We start from the raw sequence: 21,354 nt of genomic DNA on the forward strand, positions 1-21,354 counted from the left end.
ACTGGTAACTATTAACTCCGGACCCGGGACCAACGACATACTGCCCGGGTCCAAGTGCTGGAAGACTCGCAGAATGGAGATCGTAGACAAAGGCTTTCTTCCCCCAGACGGACAACCAAGATCCCTCTCGGGACTCGGCTTAAATTCTCTCCGGCGTGGCCGGCTCCGTCCTTGGCCACGCCCCCCTTCCAGAACCGTGAGGAAGAACCTGGGTTCGAATCACGTGGCCCTCCTAGCCCCCTCTTGGGGGCCCCCCTGTCATTCAAACCAGTCACGTGTCCTCCCGGGTCAACCAGAGTGTCATGGCCTTCCCCTTCGGTCGGCACACACACCGTGGCCTCTAGGGCCGGCACGCACCCACAACATGGTGCCATCCAGCGATGTCATTACAAAAGTGCTATTCTTTGCACTCGTATTATTACAGCAGAATGGTAATGTGTGTGACTTTGTAAAGCTAGATTATTGTTTAAGTATAGCCGTCTTTCACTTGCACGCTTTACTCATCTTCTGTGTGAACCGTTTTGTATCTATTTTCAGAGCTCATTAATAAATACAATTTTTAAAACACTCAATGCAATTAATGTTAATTAGCAGTGTGGTGGCATCTTATAATGAAGAGGTACTCGACTGTGTTGCCAGTGCAATGGGGAGATGAACCATTGAGCTGAACATAATTATCACCTTCTTACTTGGCTACTGACGTAATGCCTAATTATAATTTGATTCGCTCCTATAGCTGTCCGTTTTATCAAATGTATGCCGATATTACATTTTTTTGGAACAATTATATATTTTTTTGTGGATTTTAGTAATGTTTGTCAAATGGTAAGTGCAAAAGTTACTCATAGGGAATACATTGGTGTGTGTAACATTTCACATTTGTGCTTGTAAAATTTTTTATGTAATTCTGCTGAAATGTTTTATACTTGGCTTTGCTCTTCAGCTATCTCATGGTGGATTCAGTGATGTTAAATTTAAGCACAGTAACATTGTAGTTGAACAACTTTGCTTTATGTTTAGATTTAGCTATAAACCGCAAGCGAAATTAGGAATTGGAGCCATGTCCAAGGAATAGTTTTTTCCACATTCAGCATTGCATCTTCAGTCTGTGTTTGAATTAAACCCTCGCATGATTTAACTTCGACGCAGCTCCATATCTGCGATTAGTTGTGGCAAGTGGCTTATGAACACTGTTTAAAAAATCACACCACTTAAACGAGCTATACACAATTAAATGGTATTTGAAACTAAAGTATATGAAATGTTAACCGTGTTTTTTCCTCCTGTATGCTCAGGTTCCCTTTTCCTTTAGCCCGCTGCGACCTTCATTCCCTGGGAGTTGGCGCTGTCTGCTGTGCCGGTGCGAAACTCCGAGCATGCTGCAGGCCTCTGCCGGGGAGACCAACGGTTTGGCGCCTGGCGCCGGTGGAGGCACCAACCCACTGCAGCTCGGCCTCGCGGCGTGTGCCGCTGGCACCAATGGACAGAGCTCCGCGCAGACAAACTCTGAAGGGAATGGCCTGAACGGTGCGCCGAGCCCCGGGGCGCCGAACCCGCCGCAGCCAAGTTTTGTCGGAGCCCTCAACGCGTCTCGCAGCCCGCCCTCTCCCATGCAGAATGGCGCGACGCCGGAGAACACCACTCTCTTCCCGTCTCCGCTCTGGGTGTGCCACGACTGTCGGAGGAACTTTGAGGAGCAGCATCTCCGAGGAAATTTTCAGCCCACGTCTCAGGCAAGTGTTACCCGAGTCTTCTCTTGCCTAGGCCGTGCTCTCCCTGGGCTGCCCGTAGGTACCGACGGTGACGTGATGGTAACCGGAACGGGCGTGACCCCGCACCCAAGCCCGCCTGCGCGCTGCGAGAGCGTTGACATTCTTGTGTAAATCAAGATGCTGGGGGGGGTTTCCTCTTGCACAGTGAAGACAGTGCGAGGGATGCCATGGGACTTCCTCAAAACGAATGCGTTCGTCACATGAAACGGAACATTTCTATTGAAGGTTCCCATACATAGGAATATGTCAACTGCATGCTTTAGTACCGATCAGTTTTTAGGTGATACAGTATATACAGTATCTTTATGGTTGACCTTATGCAATTGGCCTCTTCTTTTTCTTTACAATTATTTATTCATCCGATTCAGTTACCAATTCTTATTTGAATGTTGCGCTTTGAAATCCGTAAGCATTGATTGAAGTACAGTATTTATAAGTGGGGATGTCCGGCGTTGAAAGCTCCCTGTACCTGCAAACTGTGCTGCTATTGGCTGCTGCCAACGCATGTTTTGAGGGCACTGCATGCAGTTAAGTCTGTAGAGAATAGCTCTTGATTGGTCAATGTGCAGGTCCATCGACCAGCAGCTTGCCCAAGATGAACGCGTGAATTACGGTCGCTGTTAAAATCAAGTGCCTGTGTTGCAGTGACTGGTGTGCGGTGGGCTTGAGGTGGGCTAGTTTTTCCAAGTGATACAGGCTTCCCATAGTCAGGCTCGTGGATTATTCTGTTGTATACCTCAGTCCATCATACTCTCTGAGGTCAATAAAATAGGTTCTACTTTCCGTGGAAGTCAACGGTGGAAGTGCTATAGATTAGCTGACCTCGGCCTCAGGAATGCGGAATTTTTACCGCTGACTCGGAGCAGTAAACGGGAGATGAACAACGCCTCTTGAGCAGGAAATCACGTGGACTTTTTTGATTCCTCATTGTAGATTGAGAACAGTTGCGTAAAGTTAAAGATGCTACTGGGCTTTAGAGTGTTGTTACACAGCGCAGATTAACACTACGTATAGCGGCACAGTCGTGAGCAGAGTGAGTCCACGTTGACCGATTCGTGAGAACTTCAACGCAGAGGAGGAGGATGGGAGCGGGTGAGCCGCCATGACGGGACCCCTCTGCTGCAGGTCAGTTTCAGGGCCGACCATCGCCAACGCACAGGAGCGGCCTGCTTTAATTAATAGAAAACGGATGTGGAAGGCCAGTTTTACGGAGAAAGACTCCCACTTAAAATGTTTTCAAAGCATTTCACATCAACCACCGGACCTGTGGCTTGAGCCGGCGTTGCTCATGGCGATTTTGAGCAGGCCACAGGCACGCGAAGCGGCGCCGTCTGCGGTGTCCCGGCACCTCGCGTGCTCCTGGGCAGGGGATCCCCTCTTAACTCGCACGTATTGCTGACGATAGCAGTTTTCTGCGTTGGTCAATCACACTGGTGTCATTTAGAAGCAATTGTTGATTAAAACAAATATTCTTGACATATTCTTTGGGTCTTTCGGTAAAGTCACGTAGATAGGTTAAAAGAAAATAACAAAAAACTACGACGTTTCCATCGCAACACAAGCGGTCGTCATCAGGAAAAGGGGGTTTGCTCCTATAAGCAACTTATTTATAAAGGTTTAAAATGGGCGTAGCCCAAATGTCAGCAGCATGGGTGGGGCAGCTGATGTTAAAGTAAGTGGTGGACAGTGACGGCAATGGCGGTGGGTTTCCACCAATTCAAGGGCTGCCAGGTAAATATTTGCATGTTAATGTAAGATCGGTGAGCGGCCTACACGGCGAGCGTGCTGAGGTGGCTATGTTAACGTGAGTGGTTAGCATGTTAATGTGAGTGGTTAGCATGTTAATGTGAGTGGTTAGCATGTTAATGTGAGAGATGAGCATGTTAATGTGAGAGATTAGCATGTTAATGTGAGAGATTAGCATGTTAATGTGAGTGGTTAGCATGTTAATGTGAGTGGTTAGCATGTTAGTGTGAGAGATTAGCATGTTAATGTGAGAGATTAGCATGTTAATGTGAGAGATTAGCATGTTAATGTGAGAGATGAGCATGTTAATGTAAGAGATTAGCATGTTAATGTAAGAGATGAGCATGTTAATGTGATAGATTAGCATGTTAATGTGAGAGATTAGCATGTTAATGTAAGTGATTAGCATGTTGATGTGAGTGATTAGCATGTTAATATGAGTGATTAGCATGTTAATGTGAGAGATTAGCATGTTAATGTGAGAGATTAACATGTTAATGTAAGAGATGAGCATGTTAATATGAGTGATTAGCATGTTAATGTGAGAGATTAGCATGTTAATGTGAGAGGTTAGCATGTTAATGTAAGAGATTAGCATGTTAATGTGAGTGGTTAGCATGTTAATATGAGTGATTAGCATGTTAATGTGAGTGGTTAGCATGTTAATGTGAGAGATGAGCATGTTAATGTGAGAGATTAGCATGTTAATGTAAGATATTAGCATGTTAATGTGAGTGATTAGCATGTTAATGTGAGTGATTAGCATGTTAATGTGAGTGATTAGCATGTTAATGTGAGAGATTAGCATGTTCATGTGAGTGATTAGCATGTTAATGTGAGAGATGAGCATGTTAATGTGATAGATTAGCATGTTAATGTGAGTGATTAGCATGTTAATGTGAGTGATTAGCATGTTAATGTGAGAGATTAGCATGTTAATGTGAGTGGTTAGCATGTTAGTGTGAGAGATTAGCATGTTAATGTGAGAGATTAGCATGTTAATGTGAGAGATGAGCATGTTAATGTAAGAGATTAGCATGTTAATGTAAGATATTAGCATGTTAATGTGAGTGATTAGCATGTTAATGTGAGAGATTAGCATGTTAATGTAAGAGATTAGCATGTTAATGTGAGTGGTTAGCATGTTAATATGAGTGATTAGCATGTTAATGTGAGAGATTAGCATGTTAATGTGAGAGGTTAGCATGTTAATGTAAGAGATTAGCATGTTAATGTGAGTGGTTAGCATGTTAATGTGAGTGATTAGCATGTTAATGTGAGTGGTTAGCATGTTAATGTGAGAGATGAGCATGTTAATGTGAGAGATTAGCATGTTAATGTAAGATATTAGCATGTTAATGTGAGTGATTAGCATGTTAATGTGAGAGATTAGCATGTTCATGTGAGTGATTAGCATGTTAATGTGAGAGATGAGCATGTTAATGTGATAGATTAGCATGTTAATGTGAGTGATTAGCATGTTAATGTGAGTGATTAGCATGTTAATGTGAGAGATTAGCATGTTAATGTGAGTGGTTAGCATGTTAATGTGAGTGATTAGCATGTTAATGTGAGTTATTAGCATGTTAATGTGAGTTATTAGCATGTTAATGTGAGTTATTAGCATGTTAATGTGAGAGATTAGCATGTTGATGTGAGTGGTTAGCATGTTAATGTGAGTGATTAGCATGTTAATGTGAGAGGTTAGCATGTTAATGTGAGCGGTTAGCATGTTAATGTAAGAGGTTAGCATGTTAATGTGAGTGGTTAGCATGTAAATGGGAGATCGCAGAGCCGCCGCCGCCTCTAGGTCGGCGCGCGATGGTGGCTGTGTTGGTGGCTGTGTTGGTGGCTGTGTTGGTGGCTGTGTTGGTGGCTGTGTTGGTGGCTGTGTTGGTGGCTGTGTTGGTGGCTGTGTTGGTGGCTGTGTTGGTGGCTGTGTTGGTGGCTGTGTTGGTGGCTGTGTTGGTGGCTGTGTTGGTGGCTGTGTTGGTGGCTGTGTTGGTGGCTGTGTTGGTGGCTGTGTTGGTGGCTGTGTTGGTGGCTGTGTTGGTGGCTGTGTTGGTGGCTGTGTTGGTGGCTGTGTTGGTGGCTGTGTTGGTGGCTGTGTTGGTGGCTGTGTTGGTGGCTGTGTTGGTGGCTGTGTTGGTGGCTGTGTTGGTGGCTGTGTTGGTGGCTGTGTTGGTGGCTGTGTTGGTGGCTGTGTTGGTGGCTGTGTTGGTGGCTGTGTTGGTGGCTGTGTTGGTGGCTGTGTTGGTGGCTGTGTTGGTGGCTGTGTTGGTGGCTGTGTTGGTGGCTGTGTTGGTGTGAGAAATGTAACCTGTTGATGTAAAATCTGAGAGTCGAAAATAACGAGCTAGATGAAAGTGTTTATGTTTACTGTAGTTTAATTCAATCACCTATAGAGTTCACCAAAATACTGATGACTTTGATGTCTCGTAGAAATGCAAGGGATGTCTATTGTTGCTGCAATAAGAAAGCTGCACGACCTGCAGAATGTAGCTAAATCACAGCGTATGGACTGATGACTTGTTTTCTGAATACCTGGGCATTAGTTTCGACCAGTGGTTCTTCTTTTGCTTGTCGTGTACCTACTGCATACCAGCCCTGTCAGCTGTCTCTGTACCTCTACCAGCTGTATCAGCTGCAGCTGTCAGTGGTGGGGTTGGTAGGAGTAGGTGCACAGTTTCCTTAGTTCAGGTGCAGTAAACTGCAGGCTAGTGGGAATCCATTAATCAGTGTTTCTCATAAGTCTGGGGTTCTTGTAATGACTCTGAGGTGTTGTGACGTGTTACGGAGTGTGGACGTCTCCCTACAGTTGATGGTCTCGCCATGTTGGGTGGCTCTAGAGATAGAAGTGTGACGAGAGTGCAGTTGCCTCCTTGCGTGCTGCCAGCACAGTCATGCGTTTGTCCGGTATCCGGCACGTGATGGTGATGATGTGGTCTGGTCTGTAGCCCTGGCGAGGTCCTCCGCGGTACACGGCTGCTCCAGGAGCCGACAGAACAGTCGATGCTCCACTGTCCGTGTCTCACCGCAGTGTTGCTAGAGTAGCCTCACTCCCGCACGTTGACTCTTGATCTGTTTGAAGCCCATTGAAACATATCCACGTTGACCGATCTTTTTCTGTGTGATAAGTAGGAGCACGACGATGAATCTGCCCAATCAACATTAGTGCCGCACTTAATATTGGTTTCTCATTAACATCCTCGTGGTTTCTGGAGCTTTTTAAAACCAATTATTTAAAACGAAATTATAACCGTGTAACTATGTTATGGGATCTGCACAAAACATTGAGTGCTGGATTGCGCAGCGCCGCTGGTCCTTGTGGAGAATGATGAAGAACGATGCGTGCTTACAGGATGATTCCACGCTTCTTCCACGGCAAATCTCATCTCTCACATTTCATTTTGCGTTTTGCAGACATCTCTGCATTTTATGCTGATGTGTTTTACATCTTCCAGTTTTCCATCCACTACCTATTCAAGCAAACATTTTCTTTTTGCTGGACTTGGAAGTATCCTAGTTGGACGTAGCTCTGTGAAACGTATATTCGTTCCGTGCTGGACAGTTCCTCCTGGAATCGTTCGAATTGCACAATTCCACCATTGTTTTTGCCTGTTGGAATCAGGATTCGTCCACGGGCAGTTCTCATTGATAACCACCACTCGGTTCAATACGATTGTAATAGGGGTCTAGAAGGAATGAGAATGTTTTAGACAATACCTAGGCTTGCAAAAAACACATTTATTTTGTTATCGAATTAAGTTTTCTTTTGGGCAATCCTGCCAAAGTATCCCATTCGCTTCAATGGTTATGAAGAAATCGCCATGGGAATGAATCATGGGAATGAATGGGAATTGTTTGACAGTCTCGGAATTGCCCATAGAGTCCCCACATTTCTTCCAATTGCGATTTCGGACTCCGTTTATACGAATGGCATTTTCGTGGCGACTTCAGAAACTGCCACTAGATGGCAGTTCCCCAAAGACACATGAGCCTGGTACCAATGCATGTATTTGTTCATCAATTAAAATGTATCTTTTGGCTCACTACACTTGCATTATATCATACCTGTGACAATTATGATTTATGAAAACTATCAATGACAATTATGCTCATCTATCTACTTTAATTAGTTTAATTATTCGACAGTCTCAGGATCGTCCAATACATTTGTGATAATGGAGCCATCTGAAGTTTTTTAAATGAGACCGCAAATGAGAAACTATAGAAATGAGGTGGTAAAGAAAAACAAGATACGGTTTTGAGTGGGACCCCACATTTTTGAGTCCTCGGTGGGCAGAGGGAGAGGACGGTATTTGTTACATGCCGAGAAAGTTCTGCCAATTGCAACCACCCAAGAATACTGTACTGCCAAAGTTGCAAATTGTGGCCTAGCGATTGTGAAGGTCTCCCAGCGTTAACATTCATTCATGGATGACACGTCTTCATCGCCTCAGCAGTTATTGGGTAGCAGTGCGGTGATAACACCTGTGTGCCTCACAGCGAGAAGGCCTCGGGTTAGATTCCTTACTCAGGCACTTTGTCCATGGAGTCTCTGGATGTTCTCCCCCTGCTTTGCATGGCTTTCCTCTGGGTCCTCCTGTTGCTCTCTAGTTATACAAAAAACATCTTACAATGTAACTGGTATTGGCAAAACATCACAATGCTAAAAAACAATAACCTGCAAATCAATCGATTTGTATTAAATGTAGCAACACTGCCATTGACTGAAAAAATATCGCCGGAGCCTCCTGATGTAGAATTGACACTTTCATGGGTAGCAACATCAATAATAAGCGTTGATGTTTTATGCTGACAACCAACCGCTGTTTTTCAGACGGTGGACGCTGTTCAGAAGCCGCCCGTTGTCCTGGATGCGGTGGCGAATGGTGGTAAAACTGAAAGTGCGCTCCCGGTCCAGCCCCCAGCCGAACTCACCACTGTCCCAGGCCTCATCTGCAACTGTGAATCGTGCAGGGAGCGCAGGTAACGCGACGGAGCAGTGTGCATCGTGGACAAGTGACAGCTGATTGTCCATTTGCAGTGAAAACTAACATTTTCTGAATCAACAGTGTTTCTATCCTAATCTTATAGAATACAATGTATGGGTGTCCTGGAATCTGTGCAAGTGTCAGCCAGCACAGGTATGATGTTTGTATATATGTATGTTGAACTTCTTTCGCACCGTGCGTAGTCAACCCAATGGACAAGACTTGTGACGGAATGGCAGCCAAAGTAGGAGAACGCGCCCCAGAGGATGAACGCTGCGGAGATGAGCGATGCGATAGGCTGATGTGCGGGAGCAAACCGGATTGTGGCCTCACTGCACCGTGGGAGATGGCAATGACATGGATAAGCATTTGTCCAATCGTGGATAGAACATGGCTGATGATGGTAGTAAGGGTGATTAAGAATTAGTTTAGAATTGCAGTGAGCACTCTAGTAAGAATGCACATTAGTGTCAGCATTAGTTAGAATATCGTCAACACATTTTGTAAGCACTGATGAACAAACACAAGTAAGCGTGATAGTATACGCATGATCGTGTACGCATGATCGTGCACGCATAATCACGTGTACGCGTGATAGTGTACACAATCCTTGGGAAGTGGTAGTAAGTACTACACCAAGTACTTGCAAGCACTAATCAACATTCATATGCACTACATAGAATAGGCACACACTCGAACTAACAATTAATCAACAGTTAATTTCAAACAAAAACATAAGTTTCTAGTTTTAATAAATATATGAATAGATCACCTTGATGCACAAGATAATTTTAAATGAACTGACATCGTAACTTAGTTTTTTGTATGTGCACGTGCGATAGTCTCGAGTGCAATTGAGAATCCCAAACAGAAGGTGCCCGTGCCTCTCCACCACGCTAGGCGGGCAAACACGGAGGTGGCGGCGGTATTTGCTACTCGGGTGGTGACATCGCGGTGACCTCACGGTGTCACGCCGATACGCCGCAGATTCTTGAGAACTATAATCCTGTTTTTCACAGTGCTTCAGCTGTCCCCGCACTTCTATTAATAGCAGCGCTTCATTGTTTAAAACAAGGAACAAAAATCATAAATATGCGTGGGTTCTGAAATATTATCCAACATGCTTTTGTCCTTGGGTATATTTAATGTTAATGAATGCATATTGCCTGCTATGGCATGGGGATTGGACACTTTGATATGAACGAAGAAAATGGAAAATGTGCAAATAATGGGAAGTGTGCCAAAACTGAGTAATGTTCAAAGAAGCGTGGAGGGGTTCAAGGTTGGAATTACATTCAGAGTCAGAGTAACAGAGGGATTAGAGAACACACGCAAATAAAGGAAACCATTCTAACTTTATACGTAGGCTTTCACAACCAATATTATAAATCTTGTTTTTTTGGCTTAGGTCGTATAATTGGCTGTCTCGGGTGGAGGAGGCTTTCCGACACATTCTTAGCGTTCGTTTATAAAAGTCAGTGGGCTTATCTCAAGATCGGCCTTTGGAGGAGACTCGGGAAGGGCATTTGGAGACAGCCGCCCTTCAGCGACAACCGAGGCGTTCGTGTCAAGTCTCAAGGATTACCCTTGAGACCCTTAAGTTTTTTCACAGTTGTGAGTGTCTTATGGCCATGCAATGGATTCTTGCGTTTTTTGACGTTTACCTTTTGCAAATAACAACCCTATTTACTGCAGCACAGCTTCTAATAGGTTCAGGTCTCACGTAAGGGTCAGCTCAAAAAGTGTTGTCTTTACTCAATCTTTCTACGAGCAAAAAACAGTAAACTAATTACAACTATCCAAGGTTATAATTATTATTCATTTAAAATACAATTGGGGTCTTCACTGAGTGGTGTACATTAGCCCCTTGCTGCTACGCACGTTCATATTGTAATCTCTCCCTTCTTTTCTTCAAAAGTAGACTTGCCTGCATGATAATAGTTTAGTGTTTCTGTGCACGAATTACTCGTAATCATTTGAGAGTGAGAACTGAAGCCACGTGGGCGACGCAAGATCTAGTCTTCTAAACGTTTACCAGTGGACAACTCCGCTTGACTGCATCGTGGCATCAACACTCTGAGAGTGACCGGCTTTCTGAAGTCTCGGAGTGTACAAGCCCGCCAGTGCACCTCAGAACAGAATTGCAGTGACAGTATGTTCAGAATCTTTCTTCAGACTGGAGGAATCTGATGGGCTATGAAGCTCTCTTTCACAGATGTCCAGTAGTTGTTGACTGCTGTGAGGAGCACATTCTTTGGGCAAGGGGTTTGTATTTAAGGTTTGCGTACATGTAAAATTTAGTTTGGTCATTTTTTATTTTATTGATTATTCCCAAGGTTTCCGCAAGATGTTTGAGTCGGTCTCACTGATTTGAACCTTTTGGAGTTAACATGCATGCGGAGGACAGAGAAGCGACAAACACAACAATGAGTGGAGTGCCGGGGCAGCTGAGCCACAACAAGGTGGCACAGTGGGGAGAACAGGTGGCGCATCGGCCAGTTCTCTCAGTTAGCCTATAACATCTGGGTCTGTCCCATGGCCTCCTGCGAGTGAGCCTTCAACACATCACATGGCCTCAAAGCTCACCGATCTTGGCACAAGGAGAGTGCGTGTCATCGCCACTTAGCGGTGAATGACGGTTGTTGCTATGGTATGTGCGCCATGGTCGCACGTGTGTGTGTGCGTGTGGCAGGGAGATAGTGGGCGAGAGTGGGCGGGACGCACAGCTGCTGCAGAAGTACTGGACAGAAGTGCGGCACCTGGTGCGGTGCATCTACTGTCGGGCGGGGACGCCGCTCGCCGAGGAGCAGGGCACCGCGCCCGACGTGGAGAGCGTGAAGGAAATGGTGGACAGGTGAGGCCTGCCACGCACTGTGGGCGGCAGGGCGGCGCGGTGGCAACACTCGGGTCACTGGGTTCATAGGGCCGTGCGCTAACTGCTGGACCACTGCTCCCCTCTCCACCCCGCCTCATTGTACTAAATATCCTGCAACACGTGCTCGTGTGTGTGGGTCAGCTCAGGCTGTGAGCAACGTTCACGGCAACGAGCGTAGCTCCGGGCGGCTAAAACGCAGTGTCTGCATGGTGGGAGCACAATTGGTGGCTCTGCCAGTCAACTCGGTCATTCAACCCATCGCACCTGGGTCTGTTCTGTGACCTCCTGCCAGCGGGCTTTCGGCTTTCGAGACTTCACGTGGCGTCAAAGTGCATTTTTCATGGCACGAGCGCCGTGGTGACGTCACCGCCACTTATTGGTGAATGGAGGTTGTTGTTGTTGCTCAGGCTGTGCAAGGTTGACCCCTACCAGCTGTACCAGAGGCTGGAGTCGCAGGCGCGTGAGTACGTGCTGGAGGTGAAGCTACGTCTGGTGAAGCAGCTGACGTCGGCGCCGCTGAGCGCGGCGCACGCATGCCACCTGCTGTCGCTGCTGCTGGACGAGTACGGCGCGCTGTGCCAGGCTGCGCGCACCATCGCCACCTTCCTCGTCACGCTGGTCAGCGCTTGCACCGCACGGCTACACGGTGGTGGCGAGCTCACGCCCGTAATCCAGCGCTGCGGAGGCAGCCGCGAGGGTCGGTGGATCGCACGAATGTTGTGAGACTCCCTTCCCGTGGGCGTTGAGATCGACATGCCCTGGCTCGCCAGGAGATGGCAGTACGCCAGGTGGATTCACTTCCATTGTTTCTATCTGTACGGGGATAGCGTTGCTCCCCTCGCACACGTGAGTTTTCTCGAGGCACTCCTGTTTCTTCCCACACGTGTAATGACTCATAAATGTAGTTTAGCAAACATCCCGGTTTAGGGCCACAGGGCTTGGGCTTCAGGCTGCCTTCTCACCTGTCGGTGGTAACTGAATCTACATAAACTTTGCGCGTCACAAATTAGTAACGTTAACTTTAAACCTTCCTCGCGTCTCACGTCTTGTCAATGCCCGTACTGTATTCACAAATTCAATGTGTCTCATTCACTTGCCTACATTGTTGGCAAATGTACTTTTAAACTATATTTGGTAAATATTGCCATTGTATTAACTTTAAAAAAATCCGCACCGTCTGCTTCGCAGCTAATCGGTAAAGATGCCGTCATGGAAATGAATTGGCCATTTGCTAGCTAGTGATAACCTTAAGTATGCCAGGAATGCCAAATATACTGAATTTTATTCTTAATAAAACAAAGTGTATGATTAAAATATCTGCTTGTGGGTATGATTGCAGCAGTGCCCAATTCACAATTGAAAGGTTACCAGCTCTTATCACAGTCAACTCAACCCATCTGTGCCATAGGGTCAATAAAATTACTGCCCCTTTCTGTAAATCGTGATCCTCCTGTGGATGGAATGGCTCCTGCTTGGCAATGTTGAATTTCTGCCACTGGCTCACGGTCGCTTGTTTTGAGGATGGAGGCACTTTGACGTGACGTTATTTTGACTTTACAGTAATTCTAGGACATGCAGCTTGTTTGCAGTAAAACTCCGCTGCTCCATTCACTCGGTCTGATGTAGCGCATGGCAAAACTGATTTGTGAGCACGTAGAAATGCAATTTTCACGTTTGTAAGTTTGTGCTTACCCAAGAATAATCATTTTCAAAATGTTTCTGATATCTCGTGAGCTGCACGGCCACCTCTATCTATTTTGAAAATGATGCCATTGATGGTTAATCTTTGTATTGGTCTCATTCGTAATGCGGTATGACGGTTGTGTTAACAGGAGAAGGAGCATTTGAAGAAGTTTGAGGTGACGTGGGAGCTCCACAACATGCACCTCTTCCACAAGATGGTTTACTTTGCGCCTCTCATCCAAAGGGACCTCTCGACCCTGCTCAATCTGCTCAAGTAAGTCACGAGGACTTGTACCGGTGTTTGGTTACACACGGATGTAGGAAAACTCACGGAAGCAGGGGTGCAGTATCGCGCTGACTGCATACTTGCGTAATGGTAAGCCACGTGGAGGGGTCCTCCGGACATGGCGCCGTGACCTGACATCGGAGGGGCTGCTGGGTAATCTCGGGTGCACCGTACGGGGGTGGCCGGCGATAGGAAGGGGCTCTCGTGGCGTGGTTGCCGATTACGTGGGGACCACAAATTCCGAAAAATACCGTTTCGGTGAGAATCGTCGGTCAGATTACACAAAGCGATTTCCAAGCCTTGTGAAAGAGCGCGGCTCAGTGGAAACTTTGTGCCTCACAGCGAGAAGGGCCTGTGTTCAATTCCTGACTCGGGTGCCTTTCTGCCTGGAGTTTGTACATCTTCTCTCCCTCTGTTCTGCATGGGCTTCTCTCTGGGTTCTCCGGTTTCCTCCCATAGCTACAAAATCATAAAATGTAACCGGTGGTGGCCATCCCAATGCTGTCAAATTACCTGCAAATTACTCAATTATATTACACACAGCAGCAACATCGCTTCCTCCTGTGGAAACTTGGCAGGACCCTCCTGAAAAATATCCCTGAGCCCGAGAGAAGCTCTGCCATGGCACTCTCCCCCACGTGTCTGTCCAGCGCTTCTCATCGGGAGATTAACGCGCACTCTAAACACCTCCCAGCATCGTCGGTGTTGCCAAAGAAAAGGAGATTTTCGTGGTTGTTTTGTCTGGCTTGATCAATGTTGGACATGACGCAGAGAACAGCAGCAATTAGTTGTAACAGAGAGTGAACCTCACTGAGTTTGCAACATTGCTAGTGATGATGCATTTTCGCGACTGGCGATTGTACCGTGATACTCCGTAGTGTTTTCTGCGGTGCTGTATGTGTGTTGAACTTCTTTTGCACCGGACGTAGCCAACCGTGCTAAGCTTTGGCTCGTGACTTATCTCCCTCGCAACAGGTGAATTGTTAACCTTGTGTGGGTGACAATTTCTGACGAGTGGTAAAATGTCTCTTTTATATCCATCGAGCCGGTTAATGCTTTGAGATGTCATGTAGGTGACACGGCATGTGCCAAATTCCCAGAGCACAGTGGACCCCGTACAAAGTAAATTGACTTTAACTTGGCCCAGACACAACTTCTGCTGTGGAGTTTTTCTAATTCCATCCCATTTTGGATATGAATTCGTATGGATCTGTGTACCCAGTTAATATTTATAAATTGTCACAGCAAAGGGATATGGGCTAATTAAGTATTTATTGTCAACAGTGCAATTTGAAATCATCACAACATACCTTGTACGGCACACTCAAATCCAACGATGTGTGAGCCATGATCAATCCACTGCTGGAAGAAGGCCTCAAACCTCGACCACCTAAGATCTTGGGTCACAAAATCTACCCAGCACCTGCACACGAACTGACCTCATTGACGCGTTTATGGAGGGTTTACATTTGAAGACAAGACAAACAGCTAAGAGGCTTATACGATGTCTTGTATCATGGGCTGTGGGCGATGTTTTTGGTACGTGCGAGCAGATCACAAGATGAGCCCCAAGATGAAGCGACGGTGGAGCTGCTGGGACGCATGCGGTGCTTCGAGGAGGGCATGGTGTGCATTGCCACGCAGTGGAACGACTGTCAGAAGCGCATTGACGATTACGTGGATGAGCAGGTTCGCTTAACTCAGCCACACGCAGCTTACAGCCGGAACGATCCTGCCAACGCTCCGTTGACAAATGCCTGCGCACGCTCACTTCCTGTGTTCACTATGGGGCCTCGCGTGTTCACTGTAGGGCTTTGTGTGTGCACTGTGGAGCTTCGTGTGTTCACTCTGGAGCTTCGTGTGTTCACTATAGCTGATTGGGGTTGTATATTTCCTCTCGCTGATTGGACCTCAACCTGCACTTAGTCCGCTCACTGGCATGGCCTGATCTCCACCCACTTTGGTCGAATTCTCCATGTGGACCAAGGCAGGGCAAAATTCAAATAAAGAATTATGCATGGGCCCCATTACAACAATGAAAAACATGGTTTCATCAATTTTACATGGGCCTTTGATCCCCTATGATTTTCACCCATGATGCCTTGCAAATTTTGCGTTTCACTTCTTGGCCGGTATTAGTCGGGCGGTGTTGGCTGGGCGTAATCCAGCACACTGGAGGCGAGGGTTTGTGGATCACACATTTTGTGAAATTCCTTTCCCCATGGCAATGGTGCCGTGCCTTGGCCTGGCAGGATATATGAACGAATCTCCATCTGTTCCACCTGGATGGGATAGAGTGTTAACCACATGGATTTTCTCCTCCGTGCTCTGGTAAACACTCATTAATTGGCTGAAAATATCTTAATATATAGAGGACCACAAAACTTGGGCACTTGTTAATGGCAGCTTACCGCTTGTCTGTGATCCCTTGTGCCTCTTGAGTCATTCTTTATGAGGCTGAACAGATACTGGACAGCATGTTACAAGTTCATATTGTAATAACTAATCTCATACGGGGCTGTCCAATTTTTTTCTGTTTGATGGTTTCACGTTGAGATGGACCAAGTAAAAAAATGGGGCATAGCTACATCCAACAGAGCTGAAATCTTGGACTGTGAAACTGGAGGTCAATGCAACCCAGCACGGCACAAATTAAAAACAGCAGCCCAATTCAGCAAGTACATGTTGTAGGCAGTAAAGGTTCTTCTTGTCAGAATGATAGGGCATTCTGCAGCGTGTTTTGGATGAAACCGTTATCCTAATGAGCATTGGGTGAGGGGTCACTGATAGTTATCATTTCCAAACAATTTATCCTGTGGACCACATGCTGTCCAAAAACCAATGGGTCTCCAAACCTTAAGAACTCAAGGAGCACGGTGTTCTTTTTTGAGCTTGGTTTACTTGACAACGTATTAGGCGCACAAATAAAGTCATCATGCCTTTATTTGGCAGTTTCAGAATATTTAATTTGTAACGGAGGTCAGCCACAGCTTTGAAACTCAGGATCTAAATAGATCGGTGCGTGTCAGCCTGCTACCGCGTGACAAAACACTGCCCTAAACGACGCCGTCATCGTTCAGGTGGTGGTGGTGGTGGCGGCTTTGGCAGGCCGGGCCACGATGATGTTGCCACCTGCAAGTGGGGGCCACTCGACAGATGGGGCATTGGAAATGATGAAGTGCCAAATGGTGTCTGGCATGATATTTGTTCATATATCTAACAAACGTATTGTCGTCAGTTATCCGCAACATATTAGGTTGCCGATAATTGATGATTAATTAATAATTAATTTATAAGTTCATGAAATTTCTTGCTGAAAATCAGATGTAACAAAAAATCTAATGTGCCAACATATCATGCCATAGATAACGATTCAGGGGCTACCCAGCCTGTGTTTCTTTAATAAGAGACATGGCTATTGACATGGAAGATACAAGGACAGGAAATCGATGACTGTACAACAATTTGACAAAATCACAAATGACCGGGTGGACAAACACGTTGAGACTGCAGAAGTGCGGTGCTCAGAGGTGAGAAGCCAACAGAGATTAATGGGAGGAAGTCTAAAACCCGCATTGCGTCTGGTGTGCACATGGCAGACATCGGTCAAACTGCATGCTTGACCTTTTCAAATTGTGTCGGTAAACAAAGCAACCTGTTGTACGCTCCCTTTGGGAACCTCAATGCAGCGTCGCCCCGTAGCCCCAGTCTGCCCGTGCTGTGGCAAGGAGCAGCTCCTCTCGTGCCGGCCCCACGCTGCTGTGCACGTGCCAGCCAACTCGAGAGACGCGGAGGCTGCCATGTGTTGTGTCGAATCAGTCGAGTGGTTCTCTGGCACAGCACTCTGTTGACATGTAGATTGTTTAAAATTGAGGAGGCTCATAAAAACAGGCGATTATTTTTTTGGATTAGCCAGTAATTAAATACATTATAATCCACTCCACGAAACAAGGTAATTGTGACAAATCCTGATTGTTAAACCGGTACAACTCGGTACACACCTCCCTGGGAACATACGCCTTCTCTCCTTGTCTGAGACGGTCATGTGAAATCATATGCATATTTGCAGGTTGCCTTGAAAAGAAAGCAAAAGGCACAGAAGGAGGACTGGGAGCTCTATAAGCAGAGGAAGCTCATTGAGCAGCAGGTGGGAGACTGTCGGGAGAGAGAACCCAGAGTTCATCTCTGTGTACAGCTGGGTTTGCTACACCACACACAACATTCTTATCAGTATCTATCAAAGTCCAAATATACCCGGCGATTGGAACAAGGTGACATCTTCACGTCATTATTGTTACCTTTATTCTTGGCATTTCCATTTTATTTAATTAATATTTTCAACAACAACACAAACACAATAAACTGGTGCACACCGTCTGCACAGCTGATGCACATCCACAGGTTTTGTCCACAGTCTTATTTTCTCCCATGGGGGGGGGGGAATGAAACATTATGTGGCTGCCGAGGGAAGCGTAGCCGGGCGGTGGTGGCTCTACACGCGGCCTGTAATCCCGCACTGTGTGGAGGCAGCGAGGGTTGCTGAATCTTGGGGAGTTCCTTTAGCGTGGCTGTCGAGGTGCCATACACGGAGAAGGCAGCGCAGCACAGCGCAGCGCAGCGCGGACGAATATCGTCTGTCCCATTTGTATGGGACAGTGCTGCTCCCTCACGTGTTTGGGTTTTCTCTGAGGGCTCCGGTTTCCTCCCACATGTAGAAACAATTGGCTGATAGCATCTGCATATAGAGAGGACCGCAGAGCTTGGGCGATTGTTGGCGCCGGCTCACCACCTGGCTGCCTTACAGCTTGGCTGTGGGTCATCAGCGATTTTGAGATGCGGTTTGCAAAATCGACGCAACTAAAATGTAAATTAGTATTTTATACGTAATTTTCTATCCCCTCTGTAAACACAAGTCCCAGCCCCACAATGTTGGTATCGATTTAAAGCTGCTTTCCCTGAAGGCTGTCCTCTAAAACCCCGTGCGGGGAGATGTAGACCTTCATGCCATGAAAGGGGGTGGACATGGTTCAGAGATGGCTTTGCTCTAATATTGGCCATCACTGAGAAGTGAACTTGGGGCTGTGTCAAGGTGTTTATGTGTATGAATGTTGAACCTCTTTTTGCACCATACGCAGCCAACTGTGCTAATCGGAGGTGTAAATGTGCTCGTATACACAACAGCGTGGAAAACCCATATCTTACACGGACCATTTTCACGTGGTACATGACAGCAGCAGTGAAAGTGTAACAACACGTGTTTTTTACAAACGCTTTAACGTGCAGTCATCAGTGTATGCTGTAGAATTGCAAAATAAACATTCTCTTGTGCAATTTAGCACGTAGGCTGCATTATGAATTTTCTCGTATGGCGCTCTGGTCAATGCTGCGTTATGCACTGGCGCACTAAGTGCGATGAGTTGCCAAGGGAAGGGAACCCATTGGAATGATGACATACACCTCGGATTAGCGCGGTTCGGCTACGTACGGTGCAAAAGAAGTTAATCGTCATACGTAGCAGAGTTTAATGTCGTTGCACGCTGCACGTCTGTGATTTGGTTGTCTCGTGTGTTGGTGGGAGCAGCTGATGAGCAGCAAGAAGTGCGAGCTGGCCGAGGGGAACGTGCCGGAGGCGGTGGCACAGCTCCTCGCGACCTCGCACCTCAACCTGGGCGACTGCCCAAACTGCAACTACCGACAGCGGTGAGGCCGCCCGGGGAACGTTCACTCTACACAGTGCACGTTTACCAGAGAGTATCCATGCTCTATTGAGCACGAGGTCAGGGGTCACTGATGTCATTACCATTCCTAGACAATTCATGCTGTGGGGACCACGTGCTGCTCGAAAACCAATGGGCCCCAAACCTTCAGAACTTGGCCTTCAACTACTCGTCAGAGATGTATGCAGCTCGCTGGCCAAGGTTATGTTTATTTGTTTTTTCGGAGATCAATCAATACAAGGTTAGGTTAGGTGATGTGGCTTTTGCTTAATATTCTGTATGAAGCCATTTTATTGTTTATTCTTGTTGATTTTTGTAATCTGCTGTCCCAAGATTAATAAGGATTATAGGGATTGTTGGGTGGCGAGTCGTGCGTGCTACTAATGGAATGCCACTCTGCATTAATGCTGAGTGTGCAGTAAGTGCCCGAGTTCCTAACACGACGGTGAGGATGTACATATGCAGGCGAGTGGCCAGGGTTGGTTTTTCCCATGATGCGTGTTGGGATTTGTACAGGCCGTTCACAGGTCCACCGTTGCCAGGTTTGTGTCTGTGTAATTCCAGGTTTGTGTCTGTGTGTAATTCCAGGTTTGTGTCTGTGTGTAATTCCAGGTTCGTGTCTGTGTGTAATTACAGGTTTGTGTCTGTATGTAATGCCAGGTTTGTGTCTGTGTGTAATTTCCAGGTTTGTGTCTGTGTGTAATTTCCAGGTTTGTGTCTGTGTGTAATTACAGGTTTGTGTCTGTGTGTAATTCCAGGTTTGTGTCTGTGTGTAATGCCAGGTTTGTGTCTGTGTGTAATGCCAGGTTTGTGTCTATGTGTAATGCCAGGTTTGTGTCTGTGTAATGCCAGGTTTGTGTCTGTGTGTAATGCCAGGTTTGTGTCTGTGTGTAATGCCAGGTTTGTGTCTGTGTGTAATGCCAGGTTTGTGTCTGTGTAATGCCAGGTTTGTGTCTGTGTGTAATGCCAGGTTTGTGTCTGTGTGTAATGCCAGGTTTGTGTCTGTGTGTAATACCAGGTTTGTGTCTGTGTGTAATGCCAGGTTTGTGTCTGTGTGTAATTCCAGGTTTGTGTCTGTGTGTAATGCCAGGTTTGTGTCTGTGTGTAATGCCAGGTTTGTGTCTGTGTGTAATGCCAGGTTTGTGTCTGTGTGTAATGCCAGGTTTGTGTCTGTGTGTAATGCCAGGTTTGTGTCTGTGTGTAATTCCTGGGGGGGTGGAGGAGGAGGCATGCAAGCGAGAGAAAGAACAAAACTTCCGCGCTCAACCAGCAGCAATCACTCTGATTTGGACTAACTAAATTTTCTAGTGTGGTTAAAATGAAATTTGATATGGTTTTACAATCTCAAGTTAATACATAACCACAGGATAAATAGAGAGCTCTGAATGGATTGTGCTGCCAACTTGTTCCAAACGGGTTTTTTTAAGTACTGTATTACTGTATTGTTTTGTATTTTGTGTTTTCAATTTAAACATGTCATCCTGTCCTCCTTAAACACGTCATCCTGGCTTCACCATTTCTCGTTATGTTTGCTGTATATTTATTTATCATGGGATTCTGCCCAAATTTTTTTTTTACTCTGCTACCGATTTAATTTTTAAAGCTGATGTTTACACCAGTTTAGCTTCAGTGATAATTTCTGTAACCCGTGATAAATCTCAGACGTGACTGTGAGAAATGCTATTATTCGTGTGCGCTGATAGCACTGTCATAAAACTTAGCCATGAAGTTGTTCACCATTGCTTGCAAGTCAACGTGCGATGCACCCTGGCAGCACATTGCGGTGATGTGGAGTGCGGCCTTTGAGAATGGCTCCGTTGTGATCCGCCGCAGGTGCACGTGCGACCAGTGCAGCATTTCGCACATGCTCACCTGCGGGCTCATGGAGCCCACGCTGCCAGATAGCCTGCACCTCAACTCCCTGGCGCTGCCGAGCGGCACGGCAAGGGAGTACCTGTCGGAGATTCACGCCCCCAGCATCTCCTCCTCCAGCTCCGACTGCGACTCGGGGCCCAGCACTCCACCCCTCACGCGACAGCATCCCGACGCCAACTTCACAGAGCTGTACGAGCCAAGCGCACGGCGCCCTCGCCGGTATCGCCTCCATGTTTGTGCTGCATGCCGCCTGGCGGTGGAGCGATCGTTGCAGAGGTTTGGGGTTTTAATTTCCGGTTATTTCTGCGGGGGCGTTCAGACGATCAACACGCGCCGACTGCTTCGCGGCGTTAAAGAGCCTCTGCCGTCACCCGAAACGAGGAGGCCACCGTGAGCCGGAGTC

The 21,354-nt window shown here is 46.6% G+C and overlaps 1 protein-coding gene across 1 annotated transcript in view; it reads left to right on the plus strand.

The window, feature by feature from the left end:
- FAM193A (family with sequence similarity 193 member A) overlaps window positions 1-21,354 on the plus strand; it is a 47,371-nt gene that overhangs the window by 12,942 nt on the left and 13,075 nt on the right. The window contains exons 2-10 of the mRNA XM_078599651.1: window positions 1,296-1,733; window positions 8,362-8,510; window positions 11,208-11,369; window positions 11,798-12,008; window positions 13,223-13,347; window positions 14,913-15,048; window positions 17,429-17,506; window positions 18,941-19,059; window positions 20,910-21,140. Of these exons, the coding sequence (XP_078455777.1) occupies window positions 1,296-1,733; window positions 8,362-8,510; window positions 11,208-11,369; window positions 11,798-12,008; window positions 13,223-13,347; window positions 14,913-15,048; window positions 17,429-17,506; window positions 18,941-19,059; window positions 20,910-21,140 (1,649 nt within the window). The remainder of the gene's footprint in view (window positions 1-1,295; window positions 1,734-8,361; window positions 8,511-11,207; window positions 11,370-11,797; window positions 12,009-13,222; window positions 13,348-14,912; window positions 15,049-17,428; window positions 17,507-18,940; window positions 19,060-20,909; window positions 21,141-21,354) is intronic.

Source organism: Lampetra planeri, chromosome 12 (assembly GCF_965212315.1).
Source record: "Lampetra planeri chromosome 12, kcLamPlan1.2.h2, whole genome shotgun sequence".
Classification (NCBI taxonomy): domain Eukaryota; kingdom Metazoa; phylum Chordata; class Hyperoartia; order Petromyzontiformes; family Petromyzontidae; genus Lampetra; species Lampetra planeri.